This window comes from Petaurus breviceps, unplaced genomic scaffold, assembly GCF_028583685.1.
Source record: "Petaurus breviceps papuanus isolate PSGF00001 unplaced genomic scaffold, PetGlider_PUasm1.0 90701, whole genome shotgun sequence".
NCBI classification, from domain to species: Eukaryota; Metazoa; Chordata; class Mammalia; order Diprotodontia; family Petauridae; genus Petaurus; species Petaurus breviceps.
The window spans coordinates 7,244,175-7,257,591 of NW_027187316.1; the positions used below are offsets into that span (position 1 = coordinate 7,244,175).

The 13,417-nt window shown below is 46.2% G+C and overlaps 2 protein-coding genes across 2 annotated transcripts in view; one reads left to right on the forward strand and one right to left on the reverse strand.

Annotated features, from left to right (window-relative positions):
* Positions 1-3,798, reverse strand: part of CDC5L (cell division cycle 5 like) — a 168,030-nt gene extending 164,232 nt beyond the window's left edge. The window contains exon 1 of the mRNA XM_069065847.1: positions 3,795-3,798. The gene's annotated coding sequence lies outside the window, so the exon portion shown is untranslated. The remainder of the gene's footprint in view (positions 1-3,794) is intronic.
* A 1,201-nt stretch (positions 3,799-4,999) lies between these two features.
* TCTE1 (t-complex-associated-testis-expressed 1) lies at positions 5,000-13,135 on the forward strand. The gene is made up of 4 exons (XM_069065762.1): positions 5,000-5,156; positions 8,085-8,653; positions 11,446-11,895; positions 12,325-13,135. Exons 1-4 carry the CDS (start codon positions 5,000-5,002, stop codon positions 12,529-12,531), a joined length of 1,383 nt encoding a protein of 460 aa, XP_068921863.1. The 3' UTR covers positions 12,532-13,135.
* The last annotated feature ends 282 nt before the right edge of the window (positions 13,136-13,417 follow it).

Sequence of the window (13,417 nt, forward strand, 5' to 3'; positions counted from 1 at the left end):
GCAGAGGGAGTGACTTGGATTTGAACATTAATTAAGAAGGCACAGGAATGAGGTGTTTTAGAGAGAAGGTACCGTTAAAATTGCTAACCATGACATACAAGATAAGTAGAGAGTCCTATGACTCAATGAAGACATATATACATTTAAAGGATCCATAGGTTGGCTTCTGTACTCTAGTAGAAGTATATTTAAACTATAAAGAACCTCTTTCATAGCATGAATAACTTTAGCTATTAAACCCACTTAGGGTAAACAGATTGACAACCCTCTAATTATCAGTATAAAGTGAGAACTAAACAGAGGGAGAAATTCTTAACAAAGTTTGCCACCATCTTGAAGGAGACGGATGTGTAGAGTCCAAATACAAGTATACCTTACAGATGGCAAGATTCTGTTTGCAAATGACATTGTATTGATTCCATCAAGGTCCACAATCCCTCAAAAAAAATTCCTCTTAATGATCCAGTCAGCAGAAACCAAATGGATGAAGGTCATTATCTCCACTATATGCAGATGGATCAACAGCTCATAAAGTTGGGCCATCGGATATATATCTCGAACAGGAAATTTGGATTAGCAGCAAACTGGGCCCAGAGAAAGAAAAGAATAGGAGGCAGAAAAAGACCTGGATTACTTTGAAGAAATGGAAAGCAATTCTTGAAACAAAGGTCTATTATTTTAACATCCTTGTGCTTCCAGAAATTTCCAGTCTCTGAAGGTCACCCAAAAGACAAAGGAGAAACTAATAGTAGGCATGGGTAGGATGCAACTGTGCCTGAGAAGTAGCATAGAAAACACCAACAGAAAGATACAGGATTGGGAAAGGTGGGCTGGTCATTCCGTAAGTATGGAGAATAATCGATGGACAATGCTTGTGCTCTGTTGGCGCCATATCATGTCAAGAAAGGCCCCAGCACATAGAGAGAGCACTCCTCCCTCAGAAGGATCCATGGGCAGACAAGTATAAGGGTCACAGAGGATAAGAAGGCATTTTTGAATGACTCTTTTTGTTAGGAAATCCTTCCTTCTGTGGAAACTAGGCAGGGGAAAATCCCTTCTTGTAAGGAAATGCTGCAACATTTATTGCAACATCTGATGCAAATGGTGGTAAGGACCTGACTTCATGGGGTGGTAACCATGTGAACAGAGAGAAGGGGACGGTCCCCTCCCATCTTTCCAATGTTCTTGTACATTACTCCCTTCCACAGCCATATTAGCCTACTTCCTATTCCTTACATAAGATACATCTTCCATCTTCTTACCTGTGCACTGGCCATCCTCAATACTTAGAACTTAGAACTTCCTCACTTCTGCCTCTTAGAACTCCAGTTTGCTAACAGTTATATAAAGGACTGAGAGGACATTTCCTTGGACATCTGTCCATCTAATGCAGGTCATTGAAAATCAGGATCATCAGCCAAATTAGGACATGTGGTCACCCTCATGAGTGACTAGCTGCCTATTATAGACAGTAGATACAAACATGGAACCTTGGCGTTGCTAGGCTGGCATATATGCCTCCCTAAATGGAGGCATCCCTTGGTTCCCCCAAATAGGAAGGTATACTCCCTAGAGGAGATTCTAGGCAGGGCTGTGTTAGGAGGAGATGTTAAGTTTGGATAACCTCCACTTAGCCATGCCCTAGAAGGCATTTACTTACTGGGAAGGAGTTTGGACTTCAGAGGAAGATTCCAGGCTGGGACAGAACTGCCTTCTGCCTGCTGAGTCAATGGTAAGGGGCCTCAGAGCCAAGCACTGATGAGCTCCCTAAGCTGCTCTCTGACTCTCCCATCTCCTTTGGAACCACACCCTCTTTCTAGGGCCCTTGACCCAAGTCAGGTGCCACAGAAGCCTGGAGGCTAGAAGAGCACCCACTTCAGGAATTCCAGGCTTGACCTGAAAAATCTCCATCCCCCTCAAAAACCTCTTTACTCCTTAAAGGACCTATAGTTCCTCGGAGACACCATCCTCCCCCAGAGGTCCTGTCCCTCTTCATAGACCCCAACCATCCTCACAAACCCCATAATCCCTCAATAGACCATCCCCCTTGTAGACCTCCTACCTTCATAAACTCTATCCCTCTTCACAGAACTCAGAGGACCCATCCTCCTTCAGAAGACCCCCTTGCTTCATAGACCTCATCCCTTCATACACCCCATCTTTCTTCACAGATCCCAATGCCCTCACAAACTCCATCCTCTCTGAATAGATCCCCTCATAGACTTCACCCCTCTGTGTATATCCCAACCCTACTCACAAGCCCCATTTCCCCTCAACAGACCCCCTTGTTTCATAGACCTCATCTCTTCATAAACCCCATCCCTCTTCAGAAAATTCATCCCACCCTCAAATTCCACCCCTTCTCAGAGACATCACCCTCCTTCAAAAAGCCCAATCCCCATTTACAGATTCCATTCACTCATAAAATCTCACTCTCCTCACATAGATCCAATCTTTCCCCACCCCCACCCCACTACATCCCCACAGTCCTGTCATTCAAATTGTCTAGGGTGGTTAGTTAAACATGTATTTTAATTTGCATGAATCTGAATTTCATTTCCACTCAGCATCAAAATGCAAAAATCCCAACCCCAGCTCCTCCCCTTTCTTCTTCCTCTTACAGGATAGACCCTCTGCCTCACAGATAATCAGTCCCTCCTATGGGTCTTCCACACCAGCTCTCCCTCCAGCCTCCTCAGGGCCAATCCCTTTCCTCAGGTGTTTGAGGGGCTGCCTAGCAGGGCCACAGAGGAAGGGACCTGTGCTGCAGCCAGCACTGAGCGGCTGACTGGGGCTAGACAGGGGGGCAGTACCATCTGCTGTGCTCTCTCTGCCAGGGAACACAGTGGCTTGGTTCAAAGGAGTCCTCCCCGCCGTGCAGGAAGCCAAGGAGCAGATTCAAAAGGAGTCCAGTCAAGCAGCCTTGGAGACTTGGGGAGGAGGGCACAGGGATCCTAACTACTCCAGTCCTCGCCTCTGGGATGGGGATCCCCACAAGTGAGACTAGAAAGGTGTCATTGTGTGGGCAGAGGAGGATACCCTTATGTCACAATCACATCCCCCTGAAATTCAGACCCAAATTTACTTCTATTTTCACTGCCAATGCATGCCTTCTGTTGTCTGGAATGTTGAGAGTCTGTAGGGAAAGAAAGGGAAACCAGGGGCCTCCTTTCCTGCCATCTCCCTTCCCCCACCTCCTTCATACCCCTTCTCTCCTCTGACCCATTCTCAAGGAGATCTCAAGCTCAGGACCCAAGCATGAGTAGGCAAGGGGTTAGTGAGACAAAGGTGCCCCTCCCTTATTCTTCCTATTCCCCTCTTCTCTTCTCCAAGCCAGAAAACGGAGCTTAGAAAGTCATCTCATTGTGAATAGGAATCATTTCATTCTTTATAAGTGTCTGGAACATAGTAGGTGTTATATAAATACCTGCTGATTGATTGATTGATTAGGGGTCTTGAGTCAGAGTCTAACTCTAGAAGGATGAGAGTGGAGAAAGGAAAGGCCTGGGACCATAACCCATCAAAGAAATGAAGAGAAAAGGATTCTGCAGGCCTGACCTAGGCATCTTCCCTGGCCTGAGCCTAGCCTCTGGACTCTGACCATCCAACCAGAGCATGGGCCTGACTCTATTCTAACCCATAAAGTCAAGCCTATGCTAAGAGGGAGGAGGAGGACATAGGAGGGAGAACCTCTGCTGTCCTGAGGGGCTCGGACGTCGGGGTGGCAAGAGATTTGTGTATCTTTGCATGTAGAAAGACTATAGATATACTTCTCCTTATAGTCAAAGGTATGCCCCCATGTACATCCACATTTGCTATGAAGCAAGGGGGTCTGTTGAAGGAGGATGAGCCCTCTGAGGAAGGGTGGGTTCTGTGAAGAAGGATAAAATTTATGAAGGTAGGAGGTCTACAAAGAGAGTCTACTGAGGGATGATGGGGTTTGTGAGGATGGTCAAGGTCTATGAAGAGGGATAGGGCCTCCGAGGGAGGATGGTGTCTCTGAGGGAGGATAGGTCCTTTAAGGATTGAAGAGGTGGTCTAATAAGATACACTCATAAGTGAATGGTATTCTCTCCCAAAGACTATTCTGCAGTGCATCTCAACTCGATTGCTTGAGGCTTTCCCACCTAGCAGTGCCCAATTCTGCCCCCTCTCCCCATCCCCATCAGCCACACACACACCCTCCCCAACATCCCCTCCAATCAAGCAAACAAACTTCTGTCAAGGAAACTAAACTCCTAACTAAAGGAATCTTCTGTTAAACTTTAAAGTTTAATCACAGTTATGTGTTATCCTTTGGTGATACAACCCCCATTTACCTAAGAATATAAAAATTCCCTTCTTTAATGCTGAGGTGAAAGACAGTATTGCACAGTGAAGAGAGAGCTATCTACAGAGTGAGGAAGACTTAGGTTCAAGTGTGATCTGACCCTGGACAAGGTATTTAATCTCTTAGTACTCCTAGGTCACTCTCTCAAACTGTAAAGTGCAGAGAAGGAATCACTCTGCCATTTGGTAGGGGAAGTTCTTCAGCCCAACTTCTTGTCCTGCTGAAATCATAGACTGAGCCCAAATGTTAAGATTCACAAACTCCCACCACCCCAGCCTCTCCCTCGGTGTGCCCTGGCCTCATAGCCTTTCCTCTCATGGTCTGCTAGCTTCCCTGTTTTCCCTCAGCCTCTTTCCCTCTCACCTTGGCACCCAATCTTCTCCCTCCAGCTCTTCCTGTATCCTGGACCTAATCTAAAGAAAACTCCAGGATGGCTTCTAAGCTCTCTGCTTCAGTGCCCCATTGGCCACAGTTCAGCTTGATATCCATCTCCATCATTACCATCAAGCATTTTATGGGTACCTACAATGTGCCAGCTACTGACACTAACAATGTCTCTTGCCCTAGGACCTTGGCAGCCACTCGTTTCTGGCTCTTTCTACTTAAAGTCTACTGATACAAAACCACTGAACTCTTTGTGCCACAACCCCAGCCTCCTACCAGGTAACCATGGCAATCCCTCCACCATCAAGGATTGCTGGATCGAATCCAGCCTCCAACGCACGCAGGATGCGTCGAATCATTGCAGAGGACCCAGAATGGTCTCTGACCATCGTACCCATGCTCAGTGAACTCTGCTTGAAACACATCATCAGTAACTTTGAAAGTAAGTCCCATCTATCCCTATTTACCCCAGGGAGGCTGCCCTCAAGGGAGCTGGGAGGAGGAGGCCAAGGGGATCAATGCAGTGGTCAGTGTCCCTGGATATTGTGCCATGACCTCCTGGGGATGTGCCCTATCAAGTTAGGGAAGGACAGGTTCTTAACTAGGGCATTCAAAGGCTGTTTCCCTAGCTTTCAGCTATGGGCCCTGGGACTCTCCCCAACTCTAAGCTTCCTCCAGACCCAGCAGCTAACACATCTTCATTCTCAACAATCCTTACTTTTTCATAACAGCCTCCATTCCCAGACCTAACCATAAGGAGTAAAATTAGATGAAACTTCTTTTAGTAGGTCTGTGGATGGCTCAGAAGAAATTTTTGGCTACTCTGGAAAGTTTTCCAGTCCCAGGATGAGCTAAACAGACTTCAGACAACTCATAGTCTAATGGGAGAGACAGAGAGTTTTCATTTGACCAAGAGAGTTAGGCCCCGTTTACAAGGCACTCCCAATCTGATGGGACAAATACTGTCTCTGCCTTCAAGGAGCTCTCAGGCTCATGGAAGAGATCAAATTATTTCTATCTCGGGGCTCCTGGTATTATGAGAAAAACAGGAAAAACACAAGTCCTTATAAGCCAGTATAGTTAATGGAAACAAATTAATAAGACATATAGCAAAATAAATACATAAACACCCTCTACTCTGGAGAAGCTAGTGTACTCCCTAGGCCTGGAACATGTCCTAAGTGTTGCCTTCACAGCCCTTCCAACTTGCCTATATTGCCACCCCTTGGGATCTTGACCAATCCATGCCCTATCTCCCCTGAAATCTGAGTTTCAAAGGAAAAGTAGGCACAAGAAATATTATTGGATAAGAAGAATGGTCTATGTTGGGAGTAAAGAAAAAAATTTTGACAGAGAGCAAAGAATGAGTTGGAGGTAATCTAATGAGGTGTACTCATGCGTGAAGTGAGAGTACACTGCCTTTAACATCTACTATCTCTGTGACCTTAGACCAGTCACTTAACCTCCCTTGACCTCAGTTTCCTTCTTTATAAAATGAGGGGGACTGGACTAGATGGCTTCTAAGGTCTTTTCTACCACTTCCAGCTCTACATCTGGGATCCCATGATCATATGATCCACCATTTGTCATACAATGGAAAGAGCACTGGATTGGAAATTGAAGAACCTGGGTTCAAATCCTGCCCCACTCAGTTTCCTCAGACATAAAATGAAGGAAATTGGTTTAGATGAGTTCTGAAGTCCCTTCTTGATCTACATCTATGATCCTAAGATTTCTATACTCCTTGAGGGCAATAATTATTTCGACAGGCCCAGATCAGAAAAAGAGAACAGGGTAAACCTTCCATGAAGACCAGTACCAAGTTTGGGCCTCTGTGTAGCTACCCTACTCCCAGCCTGGTTCACTTAGGGAGACCCCAGATCAAAACAAAACAGGTCAAAGTGAGCTTGCTTCTTCCTGGAAGCCTTCCCTGATTAACTATACCCCCACCTTGATGCTTCTTCACTAATCCTCCTTGACAGAAGACTTTTAGGTGAACGGGAATAAATTAACAAGGAAAAGAGCCACGCCTTATACACTGGGTATATTTCTTCTGTACAGACTTCTGATTTCCAGTGACCTGTTATGATATTTCTGAATTTATGTTACGTTTCCCCTGTAAATAAAGAAATCCTAGAAGGTCAATCAGACTGTCCAGGCTCATGTGTCCAAGTTTTTTTTTTTTTAGATTTAACACAAAACTAGCCACATGACCTTGGGCAAGTCACTTAACCCCAATTGCCCTACCTTCCCTCCTTCGCAAAGCAAAAAAAAAAAAAATCTAAAAAAAAAAACTTGGACACATGAGCCTGGACAGTCTGATTGACCTTGGTTTGCCTCAGGTTCCTTAACTCTAAAAAGGAGATAATAATAGCACCTAATTCACAGGGTTGTGTGAGGACCAAATGGGATATTTGTAAAAGTGTTTAACATGGTGCCTGGCACACAGTAGGTATTTTATAAAAGCTCATCCTCTCTGATCTCTTCCCAGTCTATCACCTATGATCCTCAAACTGGCCTATTTGCTGTCCCCTATGCAAGACACTATGTTTTGTACAGGCTTTCCCTCTGTTCCTAGAATGTTTTCCTCTTAAAACGTCTAGCTCCCTTCAAGGCTCAGCCCAAGATGCCTTTCCAGATTCTCCCAGTGACATCAGAGTACAGATTGAGGTATATATTTTTGGGACGTAACCAATTTGGAAATTTGTTTTGCTTGACTGTGCCTATATGTTACAGGGGTTTTGTTTTTCTTTCTTCCTCAATGGAATGGGGAAGGACGTGGGAGTGAAAGAAGTGGAATTTTTGCTCATTAAAAAAATAAAATTTAATTTAAAAATAATTATTTTCCTTGGCAGATAAAATTGAAGCAGATTTATTTTTTTAAATCAGATTCCCCCAGTTGCTAGTGCCCCATGCCAACCACTTTGTTTTTGTTCTATATATACATTTTCTTATCTGTGAACATCTAAGAATATAAGTTCTTTGAAGGCAAAAACTCTCACTTTTATGGCATCCCCACAGCCTATAAGAATAGGTAACATTTATATTTATAAGGCTGTCAAATCGCTTTAGGATATATCACCTCATGATGTTATTATGTTATTACTATTCTAGCATATGGTAGGTGTAGGTGCTGTTATTATCCTCATTTTGGGGACAGATGAGGAAATTGTGGCAGAAGGCAGTTAAGTGACTACGCAGGGTTAGATTTGAACTTGGCTCTTCCTGAGTCCAACACTATCCATTTATTCACTATAACCCTCCCTCTGCCACCCCGCCCCCGTGTTTTTAGTAGGAGCTTATAAATGCTTATTGACCCATTGATTACAAAGGATGGCCTTTGGTTCCACTCTGCCTTTCCTCTCCACAGGCAACCCCATACTCACCCAGCTCAACCCAACCCAGCAGCGGAGGGTGCTGGACCGCCTCTCCCCTGACCTGCCCCTGAAGGTGGTAGCCAACCTGATTACCGACCAGAGCTATTGGCGCCGCCGCTGCAACCAGCGCTGGGCGGTGGGCCACGTGGAGAAATACGGGAACAGCTGGAAACGAATGTTCTTCGAGAGGCATCTCGAGGACCTATTGAAGTTCTTCATCCCGGGGACCACGGACCCCAACGTGATCCTGGAGCTGGTGCCTCTGTGCCAGGACTACGTGGTCAGGCTCGGCGTGGACCAATTCCTGCCCCCCGTGAAGCTGGAGCAGCCCATCCAGGAAATGGACCAGTCGGACTCAGCCAGCGAGACGGAGCTGGAGGAGTCCAACATAGACCACTATCAGCTGGGCGAGCTGGTGGCCGGGCTCCGGCGGCTAGAAGAGCTGGATCTGGTGTTCGGAGTGAAGGACTGCGGCATGAACTTCGAGTGGAACCTCTTTCTCTTCACCACCCGAGACTGCCTCTCTCTGGCTTCCACTATTAAGGCGTGTCACACCCTCAAGGTGGTGAAACCCCATTCCTTTCTCCCCCCCCCTTTTGTTTGTTTTTTGCTTTGGGGGGTGGGGGGGGGAAGGCAGGGCAATTGGAGTTAAGTGCCTTGCCCAAGGTCACTCGGCTATTAAGTGTTAAGTGTCTGAGGCAGGATTTGAACTCAGATCCTTCTGACTCCAGGGTTGGTGCTTTATTCACTCGCCACCTAGACTCCCCTCTCCCTCCCCCTTTTTTTTTTCACGGAACCACAGAATGTCAGGGCTCAAAAGGCCACGGGTACAAAAGAGTGAAAAGGAGGGTGGATTTAGAATCAGAAGACCTGGGTTTGAATCCTGCCTCTGCCATTAACTATTTGGGGATGGAGAGAAATTATTTCACCTCTCCTGACCTCAGTTTCTTCATCTATAAAATGGAAGGGGCAGGGGCAGTTAGGTGGTGCAGTGAATAGAGAGAGCACCAGCCCTGGAGTCAGAAGGACCTGAATTAAGATTTGACCTCAGATACTTGACACACTTACTAGCTGTGTGACCTTGGGCAAGTCATTTAATCCCAATTGCCTTGCCTTCCCCCCTTGGAAAAAAAAATACATAAAATGGAAGGGTCTGTTCTAGCTCTAAATCCCATAGGCTCATGCCTATGACTTCAGAGCTCTTCCATAACAACTAACAACCCTTCACATGTGAGGAGAAGTGACCTGACCTCGAGTTGTATTATACTGTTTATTGTTATTAATTGTTATTACTTAATATTCTCTTCCTTTCTCCTCTTTTCCTTATTCAACCACAGGCCTTCCTAGTCCTCCTTTCCCCCATATTTCTGTGTTTCTATTGAGATGCATCAGATTTTAGGGGGACAGAACTAGACTTGGAATCAGAAAGAGCTGAGTTCAATTTTACCTCAGGTGTTCTCTAGCTGTGTGGCTACAGGCAAGTCATTTAAACTCTCTAAGCCCTAGTGATCTCATCTGTAAAATAGAGTTTGGGCTAGAGGGCCTCTAAGGTCCTGTCCAGCACAAATTCTTCCTTACCATGTGTGTGCAAGTCATCTTGCTGGCTGGAGTAGGATGCCCAAGGCACTGACCTCTATCAGTCTTGGTTTCCTCATCTGCAAAATGCAAAATTATAGGCCCAACTCAGGATTGTTGTAAGAGTCAAATGAGACACAGTATATGTAGGGCCTTTTGCAAAACCCAGAGAGAGAGAGACAGACAGACAGAGACAGAGAGACAGAGACAGAGGCAGAGACAAAGAGAGAATGTGTATGTGTATGCACACATATGTATGTGTATAAACAGATGCTTGCTACTGTTACTGTAAATCTATGGTCCGATGATCCCTGTCTCCTCCTTCCTGCTATCTCCTTTTCTCTTTTTTTCTCTCCCCTGTTGGCCTATCTTTTTCCTCCTATTTCTTCCTCATTTCTTTTTCCTTCTCTTTCCTTCCTCTTATGACCTTCTCCTGACTTTTTCACATGTTCTACTGTACACACCTGCACATGCACACATGTGTACTCCCACATCCACATCCACAGCGCACACATACACAACACACACGCACTATACAGGCTCACATGCATGCACACTATACAAACACACCTATACATATATACACATGCACACATATACACATGCACACACAGATCAAGAGGGAGAAAACTTCCCACTCCCAAGGTTGGCCTTAGTATAGAAACATTTCAAGAACCTTGATCTTGTCTCTGTGTTGCTATTCCTCCCACCATTTCAAACTTCATCCTTATCACAACTTAAGAGATGGTCTTCCACAGTGTGTTTAAAAAAAAAATTCATGAACTTCTTCCAACATAGAGAGGCCACTCCTGAGACAGAAGACATAAAACCCAGAAATAGACCCATCACTCAAAGCCTTTTCCCCATGGTAAGACCTCCCAGCATTTTCCCAATTTCCCACATCTAGAAAGGAACCCAGATGCCAGTTGAGGCATCTAACTCCCTCATTTTATAGGAGCCAGGAAGGGAAGATAACTTAGCCAAGTTTGTACAGGGAGTAAGCATCAGAGGCAGAATTTGAACTCAGGTCGTCTGCTTTCAGAACCAGGGCCCTTTCCACAATATCACCCTGCCTCCCCATCATATAGCCTTCTAGACCTTAGGGTCCTCTCCATACCACAGTGAGGTCTCAGTGGAGAATCATGGTCTTACTTTTAATAATAATAACTGATATTTATATCTGCAAAGTACTTTTCAAACATTATCTTAATGGAGTTTCATGACAACCTTGTGATAGGCACAATAGGCTATTATCTTTATTTTATAGATGGGGAAATAGATTAAGAGAGGTTGAGACTTACGCATGGTCACAGAATTGATAAGTGTCCTAGGTGGAATTTGAGCCCAAACCTTCCCAACAGCCAAGCCAATATTCTAGACACTAAGAATGCTTACCTTTAACAAGCTAGGGAAATATTGGGGGGGGGAGGGGCAATTGGGGTTAAGTGACACAGCTAGTAAGTATCTGAGGTTGGATTTGAACACAGTTCCTCCTAACTCCAGGGCTCATGTTCTATCCACTGCATCACTTAGCTGTCTCTAAGCTAAGAAAATCTTAACTAGTTCTGCCCATCACCCATCCCCCATCCTGTACCACCATCCTGTTTAGGATGGGAGGTGCCTTCTCCCTACAGAGCTTAATTTCAGGAAGTCAGCTTATGAGACAGAATTGCTAGACCCAAGTCATGGCTTCCCTCCTTACCCCTATTTTCTCCAAGAAAGAACAGATAGGACAAGTTCCCACCCAGTTACCTCCAGGAAACTCTTCTACTCCCTCAGGTCTTCAGACTGACTAGGAGCAAGGTAGACGATGAGAAGGCTCGTGTCCTGATTCGGAGCCTCCTGGACCACCCAAGCCTGACGGAGCTAGACTTGTCACACAACAATATTGGGGACCGAGGTGTGCGCGCTGCAGCCAAACTGATCAACCACAGCCACCTGAGAATCCTCAACCTGGCCAACAACAAGATCAGAGCTGCAGGGGCCCAGGCACTGGCCCATGCTCTGTCTTACAACACCACTCTTCTCTCCCTCAACCTTCGCCTCAACTGCATCGAGGATGAGGGTGGGCAAGCCCTGGCCCATGCCCTGCAGAACAACTCAGCCCTCACCAGTCTGCATCTGGGGGGCAACGAGCTGTCTGAGCCCACAGCCACTCTGTTCTCCCAGGTGCTCTCTGTCAATACCACCCTGACCTGCATCAATCTTTCCTGCAACCACATTGGTCTGGTGAGTCAGCAAAGAGGGCTCTAGGAAGGGATGATGAGGGGGCAGCTGGTCAAAGGTTCAGTGGTGAGAGGGCATGGCATCACTCAGGGCTACAGATGCCTTGAATTTGATACCAACCTGAACAGACCAAGCCAACATGATACAGCAAGGGTGGCAGAGGAGGAGAATGTGTGGAGAAAGAGAGGAGGCCTGGAGGGCACTTAGTAGATTTATAGTATCATAGAGTCATGAAATTTAGGGTCTTCAAATATTTTAAATTCCAAATTCCCCATTCTACAGAAAAGAGAACAGGTCCAAAGGGAAGTATCTTGCCCAAAGTCTCACACTTTGATGGTACCCCCAAGAAGATGGGTATCCCCAAGAACAATGCCTCTCTAATGCATCCTTCTCTCCCTTCCTATCTTCTCTTCCTCACACCCCATGGCACAGGACGGTGGAAAGCAGCTCTTGGAGGGCATGTCTGACAACAAAACCCTGATGGAGTTTGACCTGAGGATGTCTGAGATTGGACAGGAAAGTGAATACCTCATAGTTGTGGCCCTCAATGCCAACCGAGAGGCTGCCCGTCTTCGGACCTTGCAGCCTACCTGTTGTCATGTAACAGTTAGCCATATCATCAATAATGCTGCAGGTTAAGGGAAGGGTGACTGGCATCTGAGTTGTCCACCTACTAATCAGCCCCCTCCCTCCCTCACTGACCCTCATCTCCTTGCCCACTGACCAGCCTCATCCCTAAGATAATCTTCTAATAAAGCCCCTGTCCTCCTGCTCCCATCTTCAGCTCCCACCCCCACCCCCAGGCCAGAGTGTTTTGTTGAGGAGGGGTGGAAACAGGAGAAAAGAGCAAAGGAGAAGATGGTTGGAAGAGAAAGAGGCTTGGCAGTGGAAAGAGAAAGGGAACGATCTGGTAAGGAATTAAGAAAGGAGATTGGGAGTTAAGAACTTGACTTGGAGCAAGTAGGTGGCCAGCTCTACCAAGGGACAGGAAAGCTGAGGGTACTGGGAAGAAGTAAAAGCTTTACAAACTCAGGGTGAGTGGAGAACTCTGGAGGGGAGTTGGGGAATTCAGGAGACATCTGTGGGTCATAAATATCTCCCTTCTCTGGGCCCCCATTCCTGTCAGCTGCCCTCTAGTTACCTCTCCTTCTTTGTCCCTCCGCATCCCTTACCTCTGTGCTGAGCCCTAATTCCTTACCCTGTTCCCCACAGGAGGCATAGATAAACATGTCTTCCAACCTACATACATACAACCACAGAGTTGGCTCCTTTGGGGCCTGGTGCTTGGCTGCCATCTGCCATGCCTACCACAGCCAAGGCCACCTTCCTCTCTTCAGCTCTGTCCTTGTCCTGAGTCATTCCACTGCCTAAGCCACCTCTCATAGACAGTGGGGGAACAGGGCTAGTTGAATAGGGTAGGGAGACTATCCCTGGGTGATAAATTTATGGAGGAAGGGATACTATGGATCACGATCCCTACACACACACACACACACACACACACACACACACACACACACACACA

Coding starts and splice junctions, on each gene's coding strand:
- TCTE1 (XM_069065762.1), top strand. CDS start 5,000: ATGGCAATCCCTCCACCATCAAGGATTGCTGGATCGAATCCAGCCTCC. Junction 8,654..11,445: donor AGGCGTGTCACACCCTCAAG/GTGGTGAAACCC, acceptor CTACTCCCTCAG/GTCTTCAGACTGACTAGGAG. Junction 11,896..12,324: donor CCTGCAACCACATTGGTCTG/GTGAGTCAGCAA, acceptor CCCATGGCACAG/GACGGTGGAAAGCAGCTCTT.